This window comes from Penicillium mononematosum (assembly GCF_028829835.1).
Source record: "Penicillium mononematosum strain IBT 11891 chromosome Unknown utg000005l:1.0-9366267.0:1.0-9372171.0, whole genome shotgun sequence".
NCBI lineage: Eukaryota > Fungi > Ascomycota > Eurotiomycetes > Eurotiales > Aspergillaceae > Penicillium > Penicillium mononematosum.
The window spans coordinates 1680780-1704157 of record NW_026643275.1 but is presented as its reverse complement, the minus strand read 5'-3'; the positions used below and the strand labels follow the sequence as shown (position 1 = coordinate 1704157).

At 46.8% G+C, this 23378-nt stretch overlaps 8 protein-coding genes across 8 annotated transcripts; 5 read left to right on the top strand and 3 right to left on the bottom strand.

Annotated features, from left to right (window-relative positions):
• Window positions 1-39: 39 nt before the first annotated feature.
• N7519_008735 (bifunctional urea carboxylase/allophanate hydrolase) lies at window positions 40-4641 on the bottom strand (the record flags this gene model as incomplete). Its single annotated transcript, XM_057295510.1, has 16 exons — window positions 40-287; window positions 348-751; window positions 808-1237; window positions 1299-1455; window positions 1509-1845; window positions 1906-2058; window positions 2124-2375; window positions 2429-2462; window positions 2511-2732; window positions 2802-2820; window positions 2878-3173; window positions 3231-3647; window positions 3713-4004; window positions 4059-4332; window positions 4395-4514; window positions 4571-4641. The coding sequence occupies 16 exons, from the start codon at window positions 4639-4641 to the stop codon at window positions 40-42; spliced, it is 3726 nt and encodes a 1241-aa protein (XP_057143392.1).
• A 236-nt stretch (window positions 4642-4877) lies between these two features.
• Window positions 4878-7518, top strand: N7519_008734 (uncharacterized protein; the record flags this gene model as incomplete). The annotated part of the gene is made up of 4 exons (XM_057295509.1): window positions 4878-4919; window positions 5260-5777; window positions 5882-6173; window positions 6979-7518. The coding sequence occupies 4 exons, from the start codon at window positions 4878-4880 to the stop codon at window positions 7516-7518; spliced, it is 1392 nt and encodes a 463-aa protein (XP_057143391.1).
• Window positions 7519-8045: 527 nt separating this feature from the next.
• On the top strand, window positions 8046-9014 carry N7519_008733 (uncharacterized protein; the record flags this gene model as incomplete). The annotated part of the gene is made up of 3 exons (XM_057295508.1): window positions 8046-8179; window positions 8308-8727; window positions 8801-9014. The coding sequence occupies 3 exons, from the start codon at window positions 8046-8048 to the stop codon at window positions 9012-9014; spliced, it is 768 nt and encodes a 255-aa protein (XP_057143390.1).
• An 889-nt stretch (window positions 9015-9903) lies between these two features.
• On the top strand, window positions 9904-12820 carry N7519_008732 (uncharacterized protein; the record flags this gene model as incomplete). The annotated part of the gene is given in 5 exon segments (XM_057295507.1): window positions 9904-10328; window positions 10385-10917; window positions 10932-11341; window positions 11405-11571; window positions 11999-12820. 5 exon segments carry the CDS (start codon window positions 9909-9911, stop codon window positions 12818-12820), a joined length of 2352 nt encoding a protein of 783 aa, XP_057143389.1. The 5' UTR covers window positions 9904-9908.
• Window positions 12821-14148: 1328 nt separating this feature from the next.
• On the bottom strand, window positions 14149-15495 carry N7519_008731 (SDR family oxidoreductase; the record flags this gene model as incomplete). The annotated part of the gene is made up of 4 exons (XM_057295506.1): window positions 14149-14732; window positions 14796-14985; window positions 15052-15334; window positions 15383-15495. The coding sequence occupies 4 exons, from the start codon at window positions 15493-15495 to the stop codon at window positions 14149-14151; spliced, it is 1170 nt and encodes a 389-aa protein (XP_057143388.1).
• Window positions 15496-17320: 1825 nt separating this feature from the next.
• N7519_008730 (glycosyl transferase family 90-domain-containing protein) lies at window positions 17321-19045 on the bottom strand (the record flags this gene model as incomplete). The annotated part of the gene is made up of 2 exons (XM_057295505.1): window positions 17321-18030; window positions 18091-19045. 2 exons carry the CDS (start codon window positions 19043-19045, stop codon window positions 17321-17323), a joined length of 1665 nt encoding a protein of 554 aa, XP_057143387.1.
• Window positions 19046-19660: 615 nt separating this feature from the next.
• N7519_008729 (epoxide hydrolase N-terminal domain-containing protein) lies at window positions 19661-19975 on the top strand (the record flags this gene model as incomplete). The annotated part of the gene is made up of 1 exon (XM_057295504.1): window positions 19661-19975. The coding sequence occupies one exon, from the start codon at window positions 19661-19663 to the stop codon at window positions 19973-19975; it is 315 nt and encodes a 104-aa protein (XP_057143386.1).
• Window positions 19976-22060: 2085 nt separating this feature from the next.
• Window positions 22061-23075, top strand: N7519_008728 (alpha/beta fold hydrolase; the record flags this gene model as incomplete). The annotated part of the gene is made up of 5 exons (XM_057295503.1): window positions 22061-22240; window positions 22301-22319; window positions 22406-22589; window positions 22656-22914; window positions 22956-23075. 5 exons carry the CDS (start codon window positions 22061-22063, stop codon window positions 23073-23075), a joined length of 762 nt encoding a protein of 253 aa, XP_057143385.1.
• Window positions 23076-23378: the final 303 nt, after the last annotated feature.

The following is a 23378-nucleotide window of genomic DNA, read 5'->3' as shown; positions in this document are numbered from 1 at the left end:
CCCAAAGGACCCGTTATAGTTGTTTGCATGAGCATCATATTACTTATTTCTGAGGAATACAAGCGCATCTCCGGCCCGAACAGTATCACCTGGCTGGACGAGAACCTTCTCAATCCTGTAATCCTTATCAATACCGTTCTTGTCCCCATCGTAAGAGACGGCGACTTCCATTTTCATCGCCTCAAGGATGGCAACAACTTTAGTAGTGTAGATGACATCGCCATCTGCAACGTTGACTTTCCACACGTTTGCATCGAGGGGGGCATATAATGTCAAAATGTCAGGGTCTGGTTATATCCTGTTAGTGAACTAGAATGACCAATTTGTTTGTAAGCTATGGAGCTCACCTTGTCTCAGGAGTGAAATTTCATCGGCAGGAAGGTTGTTCTGGGCTTTCTCGGCCATCCACCTATCCATAGATTCCTTTTCCAAGGCCAACATTTCTACTTGTGATGTGGCTTGGCGAGTCTTCAACGCCGCTACTTCGTCTCTAGTCTCCTCAAGGAGACGGTTGTGGGCAACCATATCAAAAGTAACATCTTCGTACTGGAACTTGTAACAACCAGAGCGGAAACGAGCCATATCACGTTCAAGCTCTTCTTTCCTTACTCGGTAGAAGGTAATCTGGTCGAAGTCACGGAACAGGCCCGGTTGGCTGGGCGAGAAATCCGGTTTGACTCCCAGTTGGTCAAAACAGGGAATGGTTTGGCCAGTCATCTGATATCCCCCAGGGGAATCAACGGGATAGATGCTGTTAAAAGTAGCATGTTAATTTTTATCAACACAACAGTATGGGAAGAGGCTTACTTCATGCATGATCCACCCCAGCTGACACTTCCCTCTGGGGTATACACTCGGCTAGGGTTCTGCTTGGGGCATATTAAGCGATAGCGGGGATCAACCGGGAGACATATAGTATCACAGCAGAAGAACCCGACACAAATAGCCATAAATTCCACTGAAAGGAAAATCTCGACCAATTCATCATGCGTGATTCCGTTGATCTTAGCCACAAAGTCCATGTTACTCGGCAAATATGGAGCATGTGGTCTTTGTGTCTCCATGTACCGTTGCACGGCTTGCTCCTGAGCTGGACTCTCGAAGCAGATAGGAAGACGGAACTTGCGGCTCGGGACCTTGGAATTACTGAGATCGCCGACGGTCTTTTGAAGAGATACCAAAAGGTCGATAAGTCTGTCCTGGGAGAACTTCAAACCGTCATAGTGGATTAGGAGTGCTGTAGTCGACCAATAATTAGCCTAGGTCAAGGATTGATAGCGCTGGACAAGGAAACTGACAGTTGCAGCATCCAGTGGTCTTATAGACACTTTGCCTCAAAGCTTCGGATGACTCTTGGGACTTGCTGAAAGCCTGCTCCAGCGCCGTAACTCGGCAACGATGGTTGAGATTAAATTTCCCATCACCAAACTCAACCAACAAGAACTCATCCCCACCCTGCCAACGGTAATTAGAAACCAATAGCTGTAGTAGCCTGGACTCTCACTTACCTGTCTGAATGTCATATCAACTCCGGATTCACCCAGCTCAGTGCGGTAAACCAATGCTTTCCCCCAATTGCCAGAGATGGTTGACTCTGGCAGCACCGAATCAGAAATTGGCTCGATGGTATCTGGATCGCACTGGCCGGCTACAAGTGCCGACACATTTTCCAATAACTTGTCCGTTTTAGCGCGGAGACGAAGAGCATCTTTCAAAGATACTCTGCGGTATTGAATCGTGTCACCAGATTTCAGTTGACCCATACGCCATAAACTGCCTTTCACAATTGTAGTGGAAGAAATAAAGCCGCCGAGATCAGGGCCATCCACCGGGAAGATACAAGGACTGGAAATGTTAATTCAGCCAGTGAGATTATTGCCAGTGACATTCGCAACTGGGACTTACCTGTCTCCCGTCCAGTTCAATGTTCCGGTAGGGTACCCATATTCAATCACATTGCTAGGGTGTTGCCCACCCTCACCTCCATCTTCCCTTGCAAATCTAGGAGCAGGCCCGACAAGGCGAATGCCACCTCTTGTAGCATTATGCGAAACGTTCCTGAAATAAACCAGTTAGAAGCGCACCTTGGTAGCCCTCCCGCCTTTACTGCTGGCACGACATACCAGACTGTGTTATAGATCATGTCGATATCTTCGGATACAATATAACCCTCATCGTACGGCCCGACCATGGCATAAATGTCCCAGTGACGGGAGTAGACAGGGCGCAAATGGGAGGGCAGTGAGACATCAGGCCCTGTCTCAGCTGCATCGAGCTTTGCAATGGCCAGCATATCACCGGGAGCGAGCGATCTTCCTTGATACCCACCAATTCCGAGTAGAGGAGATGTCGACTTTGACCCAAAGTATGGGGCACTGCATAGACAATTAGTTCTGAAGCCAAGATGCAAAATCCATGTATAGCTCACATAGCCGGGAATCCTCCAAGAACAGCAAGATATGCTATGAGCAAGTTAGCAAAATAAACCCGTAGCATGGACGATATCCTACCTCGACAGCCTCCCGATCCGCTCAGCTTCCCGATAGATAATCTTTGCCCTGCTTTGATATAGAGTCGTGTCCACATTGGGACGTCGGTCCCGTCAAGTGTCATGTCCATTGGAGCACCACAGACAGATACGCACGCAGGAGCTAAGAAGCGTAGCTCCGGCCCCTCTAATGTGATTTCCAATCCTTCGGTGCTGGAGGGGTTTCCAGCCAAGAGGTTGGCAACTGCAAGCAAAGTGTATCATCAGAACTCTGTGCGTGGGAGAAAGGAAATAAAGAAGGGTCTGTGTGTACCTTGGAATGCCAAAGGGTCCTGATATCTAGATGTAAGCTCATGAATAGTCTTGAAAGTTCAGGAAGTTCAGCTTACCATTGGCCCTGCCTGTGGAATTCCCCGTCCAGCTGTTGGACGTCCTGGATATTCTTGTACCGTTGTATACACACCTGGTGATATGACATCAATCGCAGCTAGGCTGAACTCAAAGCTGGTCAAGAAATTGGTCAAAGTACGCCCAGTGCCAAATGCACTGGATTGAACAATGGCGTGCAGGAAGTGCAAATTTGTTGGTGGTCCACAGATTTTGGAGCAGGAGAGGACCTCTCCTAATTTCTCAATGGCCGCTGTGCGATTGGAATCGTGTACCATCACCTTTGCAATCATAGGGTCTAGAATTACCGAGTCAGCCTAAGTCCACAAGAGAAATATTGACACAAACCACAGACCGTAATACGTGGAGATACGAGTTCCGGTATTGACCCATGTATCAATTCGAGTGCCGCTCAGCTCTGTCCATTCAACATGTTGGAGCAATCCAGGAGATGGGGCGTAATTCCGAGCAGGGTTCTCTGCGTACACGCGAGCTTCAATTGCACAGCCTGAAGGCTGGTCTGGCTGTAAGGACTCCAGATAGCTTTTGTCCAAACCTCCGAGGCCGCATAACTCCCGGTCGGCTTGTTGAAGCATGAGCTTTACCAAATCCAGTCCGTAACAGAGCTCAGTAATACCATGCTCAACTTGAAGACGAGTGTTCATTTCCAGGAAGAAGAAATCTCCCGATACGTCGTCAACGAGGTATTCCACTGTTCCTGCAGATCCATAGCGAATGGATCTGGTCAAGCAACGGCTGCAGAGGTGAGTTTCTCACGAAGACCTGATTCTAATTAGCCGGCGGCGTATAAGCCATCATAGCGTAGCGGCTACTGACCTAAGTGCTTTTCCACGAACGGGCTGGGGCACTCTTCGACAACTTTCTGATGCCGACGTTGGATTGAACACTCCCGTTCTCCGATATGAATTGCGTCTCCCAGACCGTTACCAAACACCTGGACCTCGATATGATGGCTCTCGGAATAATAACGTTCCATAAACACCCCTGCATTCTTGAACAAGGTTTCTCCCCGGGAGCGGACTTGGGCCAAAGACTGTCGAACTTCTTCCACTGATTTGCATATCATCAACCCCATACCACCACCTCCACCTGTGGCTTTTAGCATGACCTAGAATCATGGTTAGCAGATTTCCCCGCAGCAAACAGTCACAGGGAGGAGTACAGGGTATCCTAATGTATTTGCTGCTTCCACCGCATCGTCCTCTGTAACAAGCAGGCCCTGTGTCCCGGGAACAATTGGAACACCGGCTGCCACAGCGATCTCACGAGCCCGGTGCTTCAGCCCGAAAGCTTCAATGGCTTCGGGCCTGGGGCCCACAAAGACCATCCCGGCATTGGCGACAGCTTGGGCAAATTCCACATTTTCCGACAAGAATCCATAGCCCGGAATAATGGCGTCGACTTCATGGAAACGGGCGATCTCTATGATTGCATTTCTATTGAGCGATAATTTTGTCAGTTCGGTTAAGGAAGCATTTTTTGGTGACAGAGAACAAACCCGTTGATATATGCGGTAGAATCGTCCCCTGGTAGTAGGACTGCCTCGTCGGCCGCCAGGACGTGCTGTGAAGTTGCGTCGGCGGTAGTGTAAATTGAAACTGTACGGACACCTAGTTCTCTATTGCATGGGAGTTAGATGGGTTCAAATGTTCTGATAATGGGCCTGTTTCCTACTTGGCTGTTTTGATGATGCGAACGGCGATCTCACCGCGATTCGCGATCAACAGGGTCTTCAGTTTCTCCATTGTGACAGCATTGATCGTACCAAATTCCGGGGAATCGCAATTTAATATCTCCTTAGTTATTTGAATGTGACCGAGGTTCTCCAGATAAGCTTATCATATCTCCAACCTCCACGGGTCAACTCCGAGCGTTGGGGTAATTGCCCATCCGACTGGCTGGAAATCGCCGCTTATCTCGGGATTTCCTTCATAAAGGGGATATCCCCGCTTCGGATCTTTTGGCTTACTTCCCCCTTTCCATGTCGACTTCTAACACGAGGGAGCATAGACGGGTGTATCAGGTATGTGGGCCTTGACCTCCCCCGCATTTTGTACTTCTGCCCAGATCCATCTCTGACGCTGTGCCAGGCTTGTGAGCCTTGTCGGGAGAAAAAGGTGCGCTGCGAGTTGGGATCGGCTGATTGTCCGAACAAACCACCTTGTTCGCGATGCCGCAGAGAGAGCAAACAATGCTTTTTTGCAGCGTCGAGAATAAGAAAGACTACTTCGACAAAGCGAAAAGCACAATCACCTCTACTTCAAGAATCAAATAGGTCTCAACCGTCGACTTATGTTTCTAGTTCGACACTTTTGCCTCGCAACCCAACTCCGGTTGTACAAGAAGAGAGTCAAACCTTCCAGAGAGATGGACGTGCTGCAGCTGCTTTGCTCGAGGGTCAACCCCGTACCTACCATGACGCATTGACGTTGCTATCAGAGGCTTATGAGCACACTGAGGCTCGCAACGGCTCGACCAACCACCCCCCAGGCCTGAGAACGAAGCCCATCGGCTCCTCTCTTGGCACCCATACCGATACTAGCACCAACAAAGGCGCCAACGAGGCCCTGTGCGCTTGGTCCAAACTGCGTTTTGTTCGTGGTGGGCTTTTCACGGCAGAAGAAGCGCTGGACATGGTTGATTATTTCTACAATTTCCAGTCAGCCTTCTCGCCCGTGGTGCCGGAATGCTTCCGTGATCATTCCCAGCACGCGACGATGATCGAGGAGGAACCCATATTGACCATCGCCATTTTGATGATTGGATCGCGGTACCGAAAATGGACAGGACCGGCTGCAGTCGCACGTTCCTATATCGTTCATGACCGGCTCTGGAGATATCTACAGGGAATGATTTCACGGTTGTTTTGGTCAGAGGACTTGTTCGTAGGTGAATTCCCTTCACTGAAAGACTCTGTTTATGGCTCTGGGAAGGGGCCACGGGCGGCATATACGGACAGTTGGTCACATGGGTTCCGCACGTTAGGAACATGCGAGGCGTTGTTGCTGCTGCTGGATTGGCATCCTCGGGCTCTCCACTTCCCACCCCTGACGAGGATACGTCGTCAATCGTGATCCAGGAGCCAAAAAGACCGCGTAAGAGCGCTTCTACTGGATATTATGGGCCCGGGTCCGGACACGACTGGCTCGCTCGGTCAGATCGGCTATGTCAGTCCATGCTTTCCACTGTCTTTCTGCTGGCAACCGAGATGGGCATTTTCTGCGATGATAACTCCTTCTGGCAAGGGGATGAAGTTCGGCACGATCCTTCGAAGGTTGTTCGTGACCAGGAGAGATTTTACCGTATACGGTGCTTGATATGGGTTTATGCGACACAGCACCCGGGTCGACCAGGTATCCCGATCCTCAGACAGTTCTGACGCCACCGTTTCAAAGGATTCACGCTAATAAACACTCTGTAATACTGTAGGGCGAAGAAATCCAATGCAATGCGCCCCAACGAAAATCCCCGGCGTTAAGAATGACGATGCAACGGAATGCTGGATGCGCGTCGCAACTATTATGAAGAATGCAAACGACCTTCTCTTCGTGTCGCCAAGGTACACAGCGGACATTATTCGCAATGGACAGTACCTTCAAATTGTTGGCGGACTTGAGCCACTTCTAAATGAATCGATCATTGAGTTTGATCACGCCAAACGTATGTATCAACCCCGCGGCTGTGTGAATCGACGCTGATTTGAGTCTAGTGGCGAGGCAAACGCGGTATATCCTGACCATTGAGTACGAGTATGCCCAACTCTGCATTTTGAGTGTCGTTTTGCAAGCTGTAATCAACCGAAATTGCCGTGAGAGCACCAGTGGCAGACTAGAGAGCTGTTCTGAGGGTACTTCAACAGAGGAGGAGAAGCATCTGAGAGGGACTGTTAGGGCCGCTCGGGCTATACTAAGAACGGCTCTCGACGATCTACTTCCTCATGGAAGTTTAAGGTATATTCCAGTTCGATCATACTCCCGACTCCTTGGAGCGACATTGATTCTTCTCAAGGTAAGTGACTTTTCTTTCATTTTCTCTTGCCCGTTCCTTTCTCTTGGATTCATCGCTCTAACAAGCGAAATCAGTGCTGCGCAGCCGGGATTAGCGAAATTGACATCCCCACGTCTCTTGATCTGGTCCGGCAAGTGGCTGTTGGCCTTCGTAACTCTTCAGTCGATGATACGCACTTGAGCACGCGCTGGGGCGATCTTCTCGAAAACCTTGTTCAACGACTCCAGTCGCGCCTAGCCCAACCAACCACGCCGAAAGCGTGTAACATGAGAATCCCGTTAGCAACCCCGTCAAAAACACACGTAGATGCCTCTCAATCCTCTCAGGAAGCACAGCCATTGATACCACAATATTCCTCTCAAGATGCGCAGGCTGGAACTGATCTTGAACACCCTGATCTCTTGGATCTCAACCGATCCAGTGCTGGTGAGGCTAAACAGGACACTCAATTTGATGCCTGGTCAATGTGGTGGGACAATCAATTTTCCCAGGTGAATCTCAATTATATGCCTTGGTATCCGACTTTGGGGCTCCTTGATGGAAGTGATCCTACGTTCTCAAATGGTCCCGGTAGTATTTTTGAAAGTGCCGGGTCAACTCATCCATCGATTTAGCATTGCTAGTGAACATGTGTCTGTTTTTTATATAACAAATCAAGTTCTTGGTTTAATCATGCAAATTATAGAATTTCTTGTATACCATGTAAGAGACCGTGCCTTGGGTCAGATCGCCTTCCACTCTTTTCCGGGCATCTTCCAAGACCAGATAAACTGTTTTTTGATCGCAATGTGTGATGTCCACTATTTTACACCAGTTACATCATTAAATATCGTTAGAGATCGTCGGCAAATAGAAACTAATTTGGTCCCGGATAATGCAGGAAATGACTGAATTCCGAGCCGGGTCAGCTCCGGAAGTTGGATCTCCAAGGTTGAATATAAGTCGGGCAAATAAAATATTCCACCAAGGACTTTGTTTACCTTTTTCTCTTTTATTATCCTCTCGAGTCCAATCCAAACGAATTTTGAATTTGATCCAACCCCGATTACCAAATTGAAGAACTTCTGAGACAACCTTCACCCCTCACTCTTCTCCAACTGCGAATATCACTCATAGCAAACCACCAGCACCAGTTGTCATTATGGGACCTATCAAGAACAAAGCTCTGATCAATGTTGACCTAGGAGAGGGCTTTGGAAATTGGACAATCACTTCAGATGAAGACTTGCTTCCGTTCATTGACCATGCCAATGTTGCCTGTGGATTTCATGCCTCGTATGTCTTCCCCATCTTTTCTCTGTCTAAGTCCCAGAGTTGCGACGGCAAATTGGTCGCTGCCAATATTACGCAGATTTACAACAAGGCAATGATAGCATCTAGCTCACACGCATCTCTTCCGGTAGTGATCCCCTCATCATGATGGAAACCGTTCGCAGCTGCAAGAAACACGGCGTCAAGATTGGAGCACACCCCGGCCTGCCAGATCTCCAGGGCTTCGGTCGACGAGAGATGAAACTCACGACAGACGAACTTACTGCAATCACTGTTTACCAGGTTGGGGCCCTCAAGGGGTTTCTAGACCAGGAGGAAGTCCCCCTTCACCACGTCAAGCCCCACGGCATGCTCTATGGCATGTGTTGCAGAGACTACGATACTTCAATGGCTGTCTTCAAGGGCATCCCCAAGGGCGTCAAGGTGTTTGGACTTCCAGGTACTTGTATGGAGCGGGCTGCCAGAGATTTGGGGATCGAGTTCGTTGCCGAGTTTTATGCGGATGTCAAGTACAATGCGGATGCTTCCCTTGTGATCGAGCGCAAAAAGAAGTAAGTCATTTCTTTTGTCTTCCAAGGTTATTTTTGCACGCGTGGTCTAATGTTGTTTTTGCCTTGGTTACAGGGCTTGGGATCTTGCCGAGGTCCGTCAACGCGTAACTCAGCAGATGGAATCTTGCACTGCTCCTGCAATTGATGGATCGACATGTGCATTAGCCGTCAAGGATTACCCCGTGTCCATTTGTTGTCATTCCGATGTTCCTGGGTGCCTGGAGCTAGTGAAGGCGACAAGAGCCGCTGTCGACACCTTTAACAAGGCTTACTTTCCTGATAACTAGATATATATAGCTCAATAGACTTTATTTCATGGTTACTTGAATTGTATAACACAATTTCACGTGATACAGCTCCTCCGTATTCGAGTATAAATTTACGCTTTTCTGCTGAGATCACCTACAAATTTATTGTTCTGTTCCCTTACTGAAGATAAGCCATGTAAGTCATTGGAGTTTGAGAACCACATTCCACATTATCTCCGAAGTACCCCAACTACCCCAAATGACCTTGAATTCCCCGCAGTAAATTCTGATTGGCCACGGGTCGGATACCGGGATAATTTGGAGTCGAACCGAAAGGAGAATCCGACTGGCTCTCAGCTCGTATCTGGATTAAACTCTTGGTATCAATAATGACTCAAATCCCGAACGTTCGTTAACCTTAATCGACCAACTACACCAGTATTTTGGGTGATAACGTTAGGTGGAAAGGGAAGTGGACCATTCTTCGCGGGGTATCACTTGGCAGCTTTGCACTCTTGATACCAACATGGTCTCAAGAGCTTATTAGCCACCGGCTCAAACGTTTATTTTTGCCCTGGTTCTCCAGCTGTGTATGATAAGACGTTCCCATCAGCCTAGTGATTAATTGAATGCCGGATTTTATAAAGGAGTTGGAAAAGTCAGATAAGAAACACATTAAGAGAGTCAATTTCCTTTCTTCTCCCTTTAAACCCAAGAGCTCCAGACCCTAAGCGTATTCTTGCGTATGCGAAATCATTTGTCTTTGTCTCTGTTCTGGAACATTGCTGATCTCCTCTAACAGAGTCATCGGTCTTGGGTTCAAACCTTGAGTTTGACTGAGAACCTCGAAGATCATCAATCGAAACTGACTACCGCAGCAATATATACGCTGAGTATATTGGTGACCGGAATTGCCTTGACCTAACAGCAAAGATGGACGATCCCCTACCCATCCCGGGAACCGTCCAACAGGTGGATTTAGACCACAGCCTGTACCTGAACAATAAAGAGCAAGAGGATATTGTCCTGATTCCTCGTCCAAGCTCCCATCTTGATGACCCTCTCAATTGGTCGCGCTACCGGAAAATCCTGAACAGCACGTGCCAAATGGCCTGGTGCTTCTTCGCTGCCGCCCTCATCAGTGGTTTATCATCATCCTACCTCCTGATATCCGAAGATACAGGTATCTCTGTGGCGGATCTCAGCACGGGAAACGGCCTCATGTATCTCTTCATGGGCTGGGGTACCTTGTTGACCCAAAACCTTGCACAGGACTTTGGTCGTCGCCCGGTCCTGCTGGTTGGCATGCTTGTGTCATCGCTGCTGCAGGTCTGGTCTGCGTATATGAAGTCCGTGGGTGAATGGTACGCCAATCGAATTCTTCTTGGCATTTTCATTTCCCCCCCCAGGAAGCCTTGATCGAGCTTTGCATTGCGGATATCCACTTTGCCCATGACCGAGGCTTCCACATGGGTGTTTATAACTGGACGTTGTGGTGCGGTGCTTTCCTGTCACCTATCGCTGGTGGCTTTGTCGCTGAGGCTATGGGCTGGAGATGGATCCAGTACATCCTGGCCATTATATGTCTCTGCTTCACAGTCGCAACGTTCTTCGGCTTTGAAGAGACGATGTTCTTCCGCCAAGTGAATATTCAGGAACCGATGTTTTCCACGCCGAAAGACACTGTCGCTCTTGAGGCCTCACATTGTACTGACGGGGAAATGGTCTCCGAATCCAAAGAGCCAGAGAGTCCCGGTGTTACTCCTGTGGTTGCCGAAGAGACTTACAAAATTAAAACATACGCCCAAAAGCTGAAGCTGTGGGGATTAAGACATCCTTCTCAACCATTCAACTTTTTTCGGTCAATCTTCCTTTCCTTCCGACTTCTATGCTTCCCCACCGTCATATTTTCCGGTCTTCTAGTGGGCAGTATTCTCGCCTGGTACAATGTTCTAGGAGGCTCCTTAGCGGAAGTGCTGGGCGGTTCCCCTATAACTTTACGACACAGGAGATTGGTCTTACCTACTTCGCCAGTGTGATAGGTGTTTCGATTGGATGCTACTTCAGCGGCTGGCTCAGCGATATCCTTGCGATTAAACTAGCCAGAAGAAGACAAGGTATCAAGGAGCCCGAAGACCGTCTCTGGATGTTTTTGATTCCCCTCGTCGCTCATCCTCTCGGCTGCGTTCTTTATGGCGTTGGGGCAAGTCATCACATTCCCTGGATTGGAGTTGTCATCGGAATTGCCTTGATCTGCATCACCCTTCCCATGGGATCTGGTCTAGCCATCACCTACATTATCGACAGTCAGAAGGAACTCGCGGGAGAGTCAATTGTGACTGTTATATTGATTCGCAACACAATTGGTGGGTTGAAATACCTTTACAGATCGATTAAATATATTCAATACGCTGACCATTCTTTGCTAGGTTTCGCATTTGCATACGCGGTCAATCCAATGATCGTGAGCATGGGCCTGCAGAATACCTTTATTCTGATCGCCGTGTTGGGAGTGATTGTCTGGAGTGCTTGCTTGTTGTGGATTAAAATTGGAAAGGCGGCCCGTAGATCCATTGCCAAATCCTACTGGAATCTGGTTGAGAGTCATGGACTGGCGGCTCACTGAACTTGTCTTTTATTTTTATTTTTTGAAATGTTGAGGTTTCAGATCAACGGCCAGCATCACAAAATGCTCGATGACAATTTTTAGCAGCATAGACCTTGACTGTTGACCAGTTGGCAGATAATGCCTGCAGTTTTACAGATGTTTTTGGAGATTGACAAGATCTCTGTAATTCTCCACTACACTAAACCGCATAAAGTAAGTATTGCGATTCCAGGGGCTTTGGCTATGCCCCTTCCCAGCCCCGTTTTCGTGTCCATGAATGACTCTTGGACGAGCCATCTTCTTAATTAGATGATCTATTTATCTGTCTTTCTCCCCGGGGCTCCATAATGTCCCTATTCTCATCAATTACTCTCCGGATTGCCGCCTTTTCCTAAGACTAGGGGTAAGATACCAGTTGCGCATTAATTCTCATCCAGATGAGACGATCTTCATTCAATCTAGAAACCGTGAACATTCCATCACGGTTCATATCTACCGACCCCCTGTTACCGAGGCATTGCAAACGCCCTCTCCCGTTCTTCTCAACTTCCATGGAAGTGGATTTGTGGTTCCTGCCCACGGCAGCGACGATGAATTCTGTCGTCAAATGAGTCAAAAGACAGGTTATATTGTCCTAGACGTGGAATATCGTCTTGCTCCCGAGAACCCCTTCCCAGCAGCATTAAACGACACCGAAGACGCCATCAACTGGGTTCTGGGGCAACCGACAAAATTCGACATTTCCAAAGTCGCCATCTCCGGCTTTAGTGCAGGTGGAAATCTTGCATTGGCTCTTTCCTCTTGCATTTTTCCTCCGGAAACGTTTTCTTCTGTGGTAGCCTTTTATCCGACAGTCGAGGTCTTTGTTGATCCCAGTGCCGTAGCTGCACCTGATCCAAATGGTCAGCCTTTTCCGACATTTGTGCTGCGGCTTTTTGCTAGGTGCTATATGCTAGATGGGCACGATCCAAAAGACCCCCGCATCTCGCCTGCTTATGCCGACTTTGATCGTTTCCCTCGCCGGGTTTTGATCGTGACGGCCGCCTATGACAGTCTAGCGGTGGAGGCGGAAAATTTAGCAGCTCGGCTGAGGGAAAACTCGGGTCGTATCGTTATTTCTGAGCGGATGGAAAGGTGCAACCATGGCTGGGATAAGATGGCTAAAGAAGGGACGTTTGAATGGGAAGCGAAAGAACGGGCTTATAAGCTAGCCGTGGATATGTTGAAGTGCGCTTGAGTCGTTGCTCGCTACTGTGTGAAATTATATATATGACGGTATAAAGTCCAGAAGGCGAAGACATTGAACACCATTGCCAGCTACTGACACAAGTCCCAGAGGTGGTGGGAGGTATTACTGTCTGTACGGGAAGCAAAAGCAAATAGAGTAACAATACGCAGTCGAGAGGCAAAGTTATAGCAGGAGAGTATATTCAGTTTTATTGTTATGACCTCGTAATAGGTGACTTAGAGCCTTTAGCTCCTGTCGCAGTCTTAAACCCCTGTATCTTGTATCCACTTCCCGAGGTGAGTTGGATTCTTCCACATACACCCCTACAACTCAATCAAACGTTGAAACCCACCATGGATTGATACTTGCTTCAAGCAACACTAGCCCTCTACTAAATAGAAATACAATATGATTATCACCTAGATAAAATCTAGTACGTACGACTATAGGGTGTGGAAAATAGGGCTTCCCGTCCGCTCAGCCGTACTTAAGCCACATATTCTGCACGGCTAACACTCGATATGCCCTTAGCACCTAAGCGACACTCTAGGGTGAGTGCGGGTGATGTAGGTGAGAAGACTTAAGACTAGGATAAGAGAGGTAAGAACGGTTCTGACCCGTTATATCGGCTAAATGGGTTTCTACTAGATATTTCCGCTTTAATAGTAGTTTATATTATATATTTATTTATAATAGGGTATTACGTATATAAATGATCTCCGCCCTTTCTGGTGCTATTTAGGCTGATGTTTGAATTGGCCCCAGGCATCTAGGTTAGGAATGGAAGTCGCCCTACAGGGGCGAAATGAGGTTTGGGTCCGGACAGTAAAGTAAGCGATAGAAAATATTCCTGTCTCTTTAACGTAAGACATAAATACGTATCTGTGTATCACATTGCACGTATGTAGATGGAACATATCATCCTGCATATACCGATTATATTTGTACTCGGGAAATCTCAACTCTTGTTGTGCCTTTTCTTGCTCTTTCCTTTCTTCACGCTCGGAATTACCGTTTTGAAGTGGCTTTGTATAGGACTGAACTTATCCGTCGGATGAAAGCAGCGCTGCACAGCAAGGACACCAACTCTTGTATATAGCTACGAGGTCTTAAAGATTCGAAATCTAGAATTCTATAAAAACAGTTAGAAGTTAAACTGCCAAATTGACTACTACTTTTTTACATCACGCTTCGCTCCTAAGCAAAACCTCAATTCAATGTCCTCGTTAGTTACAAAATACTCTGGCTTCACTTCCTCGGTATGCATAGCAACCCGTGCGAGATCAGTCTCGTGGTCTTCCAGCCATCCGAAACTCCGGGATGACATGCCTCGCAAATCAGTTTTGGAACTGGCGATGGTTGGGTAAGATTCCGGCGTTCTCATAGGACTGTAAAGTTCGAATCCAAGTGTCGTAGGAATCATCAACACGGCCCCAGCCAGCCTTTCGAGCCTTGTTCAAAGTAGCCACATAGGGAGTTGTAATCTTTTCAGTAGGGTTAGAAAACCAGTTCATCAACTCGAAAGCGCCAATCTGAAACGAGTCCACATTTCCGCCATACTTGGCAATAATGCGTTCCCATACTGGGGCTTTGTCCATAGCCCATTCCTTCATGTCGATCAATGACTTCCTTTCGTCTAGCGTGGAGGAATAGCTGGGAACTTCCACATTAAAGTACTCTCCAATTCGTTTCCAGAGAAACTTAAAAACCAAGACATCACCATTGACGTGGTTGAAGGCTTCATCCTTACAATGGTCGTGAGAAGTAACGAAGATAGTAAGATCAGCAATGCTTGGAGAGTAAGACATGCCCTGAGCATGGTGGTAGGTACTGAGATTTCCAGGCCACCTCGGCTCTTCACCAAGCTCACGACAGATAAGGAAATATTGAGCCACTGGCACAACCTCGTTCATTCCAGAGACTGCATTGCTTTGATTAGCTTATTACATTTACAGGCTTCTGATAAATTGGGTCTTGGACTAACACTGAGGGGTGAACCCAACGATGCCAAATGGGCGGATGATATTGTAGTGCCAGGTACTTTTGCGTTTCTGCACCTCGAATAGATCATCCTCTTGCTGATAGTAGAAAATTGACTTCGAACCGGGACCACAATATCGAGGTAGGTCCTCGTCAAGGAGTGTAGTTGATTCTTGAAATTGCACTCCATAGTGCTAGAATAAGAAATTCGGGTCAGCTGTGGTAGTATTCCCTTCGTCTAACTCCATGCTCTTGCTTACCTTTCCTCCCGTTTGAAGGCAAACACGTTCCAGATTAGGGCACACTGTGTCAATAACTTCCAGAAAGTTCCGAAACAAGGGACAGTTTTTCCCTGCAAGTTTGTCGAAGTCGTTGTCATGGATGTATGAAGTAAAATAAACATGTGTAACTTCGTGACAGATGATCTTCATCTTCTGCATGAGTGTTTCTTTGGATTCCAGAAAGTCCAGCGCGATGAATTCAATACGAGGGTCAACCCAGTAGCTCTGCAATTGTCTGCGCGATGTAACGATAATCTTGGTCCTATACCATTGATGTCAGCTAAATGATCGTAAAATCAAGGGCATTCACGTTATCCACCATTCAGTCTCTGGTCTCCGAATCAGGTACTCGACGATGGAATGGCCGCTGATGCCATTCGCACCGGTGACAAGCGCTACCTTAGCGGAGTGATTGCTAGCCATCGTATTGGTTGTAGGAGATGGAATAATGAGATATCTTCTAGGCTGATGATGTTGGGAGATGGAAGGGGATTTCTCAACACGATCATCGTGCCTCCTTTTATATTAATCCTTGGAAACCGTGGCCCTCTCAAATGCTGGCCCCTCTCAAATGCACAAACTAAAACAAAATCAGGTGCAGAATTCGGAGTTATTGGCCCACCCAGAGTAGCGCATACGTCTTCGTCTTGGCTGTTGATCTCCACACACCGATCTACTGATTGTATTTTAACCATATTAACCGTCTCTTATGTGATAAAAAATACCCTGTACATGCATCCACTTTGGTTCGAGTCCAAAAGCAGTAGCATGTAGCAACTTCTGAAAACGCTTATACAAATCAAGCAAGTCCAACGTAAATGAAACGAGGCCGGCCACCCTTCAATCATGGTCCGTGTGGGTTGGATATCTATGTCTTGGTATTGCAAATACCGTAAACTGGTCCCCTTTGAATAAGTGAAGGGGGTTAGTTGTCTGGTGAATGGCTCTCGCATGATGTGCACATGCTGTCCTAAGTCCGTTCATCGTCCGAAGTAGGGTCTGCCTGCCTTGTAACATTGCCGCTGGTACATAATCATACAAGCTAAGGGTGGGAACCTTGGAGAATCTCACTGGTGTGCTGACTAGGTAGTGCATATAGCTATTACGGAGCACCGTTGCCGCCCGTTTCCGGATAGGCAGTATTTGACGACCTAATTGCAGCTCGGAACGCTTGGTTTGGCTGTCCATCAACTGGTTTGTGTATTCAAAAAATTGGAAGAAAGTAACGATTGTATAAGCGGGAAAGAAAACGACAAATAGTCTCGTTCTTCAACACCACAGGTGTTTTTAGTCTATGGGATAGGAATCAAGTTGGGTCTCTACCGGATCATAGTCATCACTGTCCTCGAATAGCTACACAAGAGATCTGCACAGCGGTAGGCGGATCCTAGGGTTTGGTAGATGGCCGGGATCAAATTACACCAATTAACAGGAAACCGCATTTCATCCATTTGCCAGACGATTCTTGCGAATACCCTTACCACAACGATTCGAACTACAGTAATATCCGAGAAGAGTTCGTAGCTGACTAGTTTTACAGCACAGCCGCGGAACTTGTGCAAAGGGAATTCCCTTTTTCTTCCCGTCGAAGTATTTTTTTTGTCAAGCAGCCCCATAATTCACAGACCCACTATGTTACCGAGTTCTGGTTACCGAGTTCTGTCAACGTAATTCTCCTATTGGGAATATCCCACAGTTTACCATAGTTGTCGGAGATAATCCACAGACGCACATGTCGCCGAGCTCCGTCAACGGAATTCTCCTATTGGGAATATCCCACAGTTTATCATAGTTGTCGGAGATAAGCCACAGACTTCGGCACGCATCCTGTTTTAGCACAGGCAGATCTCTTAATGACGTTGTCGGATTAAGGGTGATGGAAGGCTGGCGGCCTGATTATTCTATGTTTCGAAAGGCATCAACAATATCATTTCAAAACAAATGGTAGGTTATGTTGTTTATTGGTTTCTTCACTCTTATTGACTGATCAGGGCGTCAGATCCAGTATAGCTCTCTGCCCTGTCTCGGAATAATCCTCAATATATTAGCCGGCGTATCATAGAAGACTTGTCGACATTGCAAGAATAGCGTGGCTGAAAATGTATATATCTAATGTAAGTCTATCATCACAGAGGCCAAAAAAAGTGAAAAGAATAGACAACGTGTAGTAAAGTTTGCTAGTGATTATAAGGCAACGCGATAGTTGTGTATTAGGTATTCTATTAGACCATCCACGCACTCGCAATGTCTAACCCAACCCACGCGGAGCTCTGATTGCCATTTGTGCTAGCCACAGAAGGCTTCGATATTGTTCAAAATAACAAGTTGGGCTTAAGTTGGACTTTTTGATGGTTTCACCCTGGACTCCCAGAGTTCCAGGCTGCACTTCGGGGCTTTCATCCCATTGGTGAAAGATGGCATGTATCACAAGGGAACTCAGCGGAGCACAAGCCATTATCTCAGCCAGAGCACTCATATCAAGCTGCCTTCTCTGCGTCTCCATTTTGCCGCGAGAATGGTTTCCCTTTCCGCTAACCTTTTTGAATGCGTCCAGGTGTTGCATCCATAGAAAAAGCCAACATCTCATCCGAAGTGAGTAGTGTAAAAGCCTCAAATCGAAGGCCCTCAGAAAGCTCGTCAGCTCTGATGCTCGGAGAAGCTGCGGCCCATGTTTCCAACAAAGTTCGCCAGTAGCATGCGTCCGCCGCGGGGAGAGATAGCGCCCGCGAAATACACTCACACTGTTGTCGGCAATCTTTTGGGCTTTATCTGGATGGTCAATCAGATCTTGCATCTTGATTTGTAAATCAGAGAAATCGCGTTCCACCTCGACATAGTTCTGATGAGGCCCGGACGATACGAGGAGATAGTGGTTATGCTGGATATACTGCAGTTTGTGGATGACAATGACTGACCGACAGGCCTGCCGGTATTTGAGCGACGAGGAATAGGAGCGACCTAGGGGGTATTAACATCGACTATGTTCATAGAGCCTTGGTGTTTTCGAGTCTCACTCACCCTCGACATGTGCGATGAACCGATACTTGCAGTGATCTTCCATGCTCAGAAAGTTCGCCTTATTTTTCCACTCCAGGTCTTTGATGTCGCCCCAGGGCTGACCGCGCGCTACTTCGAGCAGGGTACGTCGAAGTTTGGGCGCAAAGCTGAGTTTGCCACGCCACACAAGCTTGTTAATCCTCTCATGCCAGGGAACTTCATTCTTCTCAATGTGGTCGACAACCCTGTCGAAGGGGCCAATCATGGCCTCCAAGTTGTCATTATTCCATGACCAGAAGCCAAAGTCGGGCATCAGCCAGACAGCCTCCTCGGTGGCTTTCCGTGCTAACATCCACAACGGATGTCCCGAACCGGCAACGTCGTCGAGCTTGTCTTCCACACTGAAGATAAACTCTGTGTTGGGGATAGCCGCTGGGTCTGGTGCTGTCACCAATGCTCGATGAATGGAGCTCAAGATGCCGAGGATTTTGCGGCGGTGATCTTCACCTTTAGAGAGGGCCCGGACGATATACAGCTGACCGTCCTGAATGGCCACACGCGCCATGGAGTCAACCATCTTAATATTATCCAAATCAACGAGGCGTATTCCGCCTCTATCAGTCCAGTAATCCTGTGCACGGTAAGGGTCCTGGAACAACCCAGGGAGAAATGCTTGACACTGCGACGCATTGAGGGCAAGGTTTTTGGCATTCAGACTGTAGTCATCGATCGGTGTGGAAGCGGCAGAAGACAGAAGGGGTATTGGAGCTGAACATTGCAGACAATGGTCACATTGGAAGACAGTTGATGTTTGGCAGGCGCAATGTCCGGCTGGAATCAGTTGATTGAGCAACGGATGAATGTTGTCCTTGTCTGAATTAACACCAAGCCATATCGCCCATACCGCAAACACAAAAAGCGCCGTAGAAACAATCAGTACTACCCGGTGCGTACCAATTCTTGGTAGCCTGACCATCCCTCAAATGAATGGGCCTAACTATAGGACGGCTATGAAGCTTTAAAGCGCAAGCAGTTAGGGAATCCGGATATGCTGATGATGGTAACACCTAAATAAGGTATGGTAAAGAGAGATTCATCACCTCCGGTTAGCCTGCCAAGGTTAGGGTCTGCATTGTGAAGGATTTGGCTTAGATCTTGTGGGATATTCCCGAAGGACAAATCTCATTGTGGCATAATCCCATTAGGAAATGTGTGGTAATGGTAAACTCTGTATAGCGGGTTCAGAACGTTCAAGTGGGTCCGAAGGAGTAGGCAACCGTGGTACCACTAGTTCCACCTAAGTTCCACCTGGTCACCGCCTACCACATCATATACGGAGTACTACAACACAAGACATGGACCCTTATTTTCATTGGTAGGGGAAATCTACTGCGGAGATCCTGGGGGGCCATTCCCAAACACCATAGGTCTAGACACAGGAATGGACTATTCTGACGGCCGTTCTGTAATAATTCACGCAACGTGATGTTCTTCTGGGTTACTCCGTATGGATATAAAGATCCCGTTCCCCCCGTAATTTTTCTGGCTCTCCAACTTCCTGATTATCTCACAGGACAGAACGACCGCCCCAATGACTTCTAGTTTCGGCCAAGTCCCTCGGAGCGCTCCTGGCAAACCAGAAGCGTTCACACTTCACATCTCTGATCAAGATGTCACGCATTTCAAGGCCCTTCTTGAGCTATCCAAGGTCGGGCCCAAGACGTGGTGGAATGAGCATACGGACGGGTCATTCGGTATCTCTCGCGACTGGCTCATCAAAGCTAAGGACACATGGATAGGAAACTTTGACTGGCGACAGCAGGAGGCGCATATTAACTCGTTTCCCAACTTCAAGATTGGAATTGACAATCCAGAATACGGTCGGTTAAGTGTGCACTTTTGGTGAAGCCTACAGTAGTAGGATTCAGGAAATGCAGAGAGGAGAGAGTTGTATTGGGAGAAGAGGGAGCAAACTCCCAACAACTAACGTATTTCACAAGCGAGCTGCGCACACAAGCGAGCTGCGCACCCACCCAAAACGCGTCCGTAAATTAGCACTTAGTTAATTCAACCACCCACTATGCCACCAATTCGCTCTTAATCCTCTAAAGATTCAATAGAGAGAGAGGGTAGGATCTTATTAGCTATCTAGGCTTTTAAGAATAAAGAAATTAGCGCTATTCGCGAAACAGCGCGCCGTTTTAAAGTGCCCGAATTAACCCTCCGGACACGTCTTTATAGGACCACTTCTCGCGCGAATTCTCGCGCTAATTTATATAAACTAATAGAAATTGAAGAGGAATCTTTTAAAAAATGGATTCTCTCTATAGATTCTCGAGGATTAGCTCCCCGGCTATCTATAGTATAAGAAATAGCGAATCTTCTTCTTAAAAAACACGGAACTACCCCGGTTCTTTCGGTTAGCGAAAATTAGGTAACGAACTATATAAAACGATATCCTCTTCTATCCTCTCGGTTTTCGAAACGGTATAACTATAAGCGTACGAAATATAAAGACCCGAAGGTTATTATAGAGTGGTTTAATCTTATTTAAAAAACTATTTTATAATTCGGGATCGACCCGGACGATATTTATAACTTTAATAAGACCGGTTTTACGATAGGATTAATAGCGACTATAAGGGTGATTATAAGAAGTGAATACTATAGTCGGCGAGCACTTTTATAACCTAGAAATTGTGAATAGATAACTATTATCGAGTATATAAATACTACTAGCTAGGCTCTTCCGCTATATATGATTTTTAAAGGTAAAGTCTTTATTAAATCCTAGTTCGATAGCCTTCCTTCTAACTAGCGTTTTAAAGTTAGTCCTAATAGCTAGACTACTAATAAAATTAGGATTTGTTAGCTTAAAAAGCTCTTTATTCCTACTACTTCTTTATATATAAAGGGGGTATATCGGCTTTTAATACTTAACGGCTATAGAAGTCATTTAACCCTAAGATTTAATAAAATTTGTAAAGAGAATAAGATTATACTAATCTATATACCTCCGTATTCCTCTCACCTTTTATAGCCTCTAGATATAGGCTATTTTATAGTATTAAAACGAGCCTATAGCCGGCTAGTTGAATTTCGAATATAGTACGGATCGAATTATATTAATAAACTGGATTTTCTTAAAGTATACCCTACTATATAAATAGAAGCCTTTAAATCTAAGACTATTAAAAACAGCTTTTAATCTACTAGTTTAATCCCTTTTACACTAGAGAGAGTGATTTCGAAGTTTAATATCCGGCTTACTACCCCTACCCCCCCCTTCTAGCCGGGGTAGTGATTAGGATCTGAAAACGCCCTCGAACTATATGTAATTGTAAAAATAAGCTTTATCAATTAAAGCATTACTTCGTATAAGATTAAGAAGTCCCCCGAGCCCGCTTAATTCCTCTATAAACCAGGTTTTAAAAGCCTGCTAGATTATAATGCAATCCGCCACACTACTAGAGAGAGAAGTAAGCGATTTACGCGCTGAAAATAAGAAGAAGAAGTAAAAGCGTACTAGATCCAGAAGGCAGATACCGGCGGAAGAAGGCCTCTCAGTTTAAGAAGCATCTATATTAATTATACAGCCGGTGGAAGCAATAGAAGCACCTATACCCCCGCCACGAAGAAGGCCTTCGCCACCTTTACAGCCAAGAACTAGGGCTTTACCAACATGCGGGCTATATAAAAATCGGGGTCATAGGAGAGATGCATGTCCAGATAGATAATGTTTTTTTTAAATTTAATTTAATGGCGTTTTGGTTGAGATAAATGCATTTGAAATTAGTAGGTTGGGTGGGGTGCGCAGCTCGCTTGTGTGCGCAGCTCGCTTGTGAAATACGTTATCTAGACTATGGAGAGGTCGATGCCTTAGGAACCAGGCATCCGCAACAACTTTGTCGCGCTCTTCTCGGCCAGAGCAGATGCCGTTCCCATCCTTTTCATGCATGGATGGCCGGGCTCCTTCCTAGAATTTTTGCCAATGCTTGAGATCATATCAAGGAAATACACGCCCGACTCACTGCCGTACCATGTGATCGTGCCGTCTCTACCAGGCTATGGACTATCGGCGGAAATTGGACATGAGAAGGAATTCTCACTCGATGGCGCCGCGCAGGTCATGAATCAGTTGATGATCGAACTGGGATTTGACAAAGGCTATGTTGCGCAAGGGGGAGATATAGGGAGCATGTTGTCACTGATACTGATGAGAGACTAAAAGGAGTGCAAGGCCGCCCATGGTAAGTCAGCCTGGGCTGAAAGGGCCCCTCAGAGAAGGGTGATATCTGTGCGACGACCGACCTTACTTATTGCTAATAATTTTCAGTCAATTTCCTTACACTGAGAGGATTTGATGACAGCACTGAACCCTTGACAACTCAAGACCTTGAACACCTCCAGCGGATGCAAACTTGGCAAGCCACTGGCATGGCTTACATCCTAGAGCAATGTACGCGCCCGGCAACCATCGGGCTTGCGCTGTCATCAAGCCCTTTGGCGCTTCTTGCATGGTATGGCTTTTTTTTTTTTTACGAGAGACCATCAATTAGCCGCTATATGATACTGACCATATCCAGGATTGGAGAGAAAATCCTCGAGTGGTCGGACGAGCAACCTCCCTTAGACGCGATCCTTGCCAACGTTAGTCTTTACTGGTTCACCTCCACCTTTTCTTCCAGTATCTACCCCTACCGAAACATAGCAAGCTTCAATGGGTCGGATACAAGCAAAGAGAAACCACTTGGCTATTCCTACTTCCCAAAAGAAGTCATGATTCTTCCCAAAGCTTGGGCCAAGGCTTTCCCGAATATGGTGCAGTACAGTACACACAACAAGGTGAGTTATTTTTTATTGCTCTACAAACATCTCGAAAGCAGTGGTTGATCCTAGGTTTTTCTGCTAAGGGCGGGCACTTTGCTGCATGGGAGCAGCCGCAGGCATTGTTGGAAGATGTTGAGAAGTTTGTTGACAAGGTGGGCAACGCTCTTAGCGATTGAAGCGGAGATTTTGGCGGTTTGTCTCAAGGAAGTTGCTTTTTCTACTTCGATCGTATGTAGCAGGTTTATCGCTGAAGCCAATGATCATTCAAATGACCCTGCTCCCCGAGACGAGCTTTTATTACCTGACAGAAATCAGTTGTATGACGAACGGCAAAAATCACAATGGTACAATTCTCTAACTAGCTAGAAACAAGAATGGTCTGTATTTAACACTCTGGTCAGACCGAGTTGGTAAGGAAATGCATAATAACAAGCCATATGTTCAAATGGTACAAAGACGGTTTCATCTCATTTCTTGAC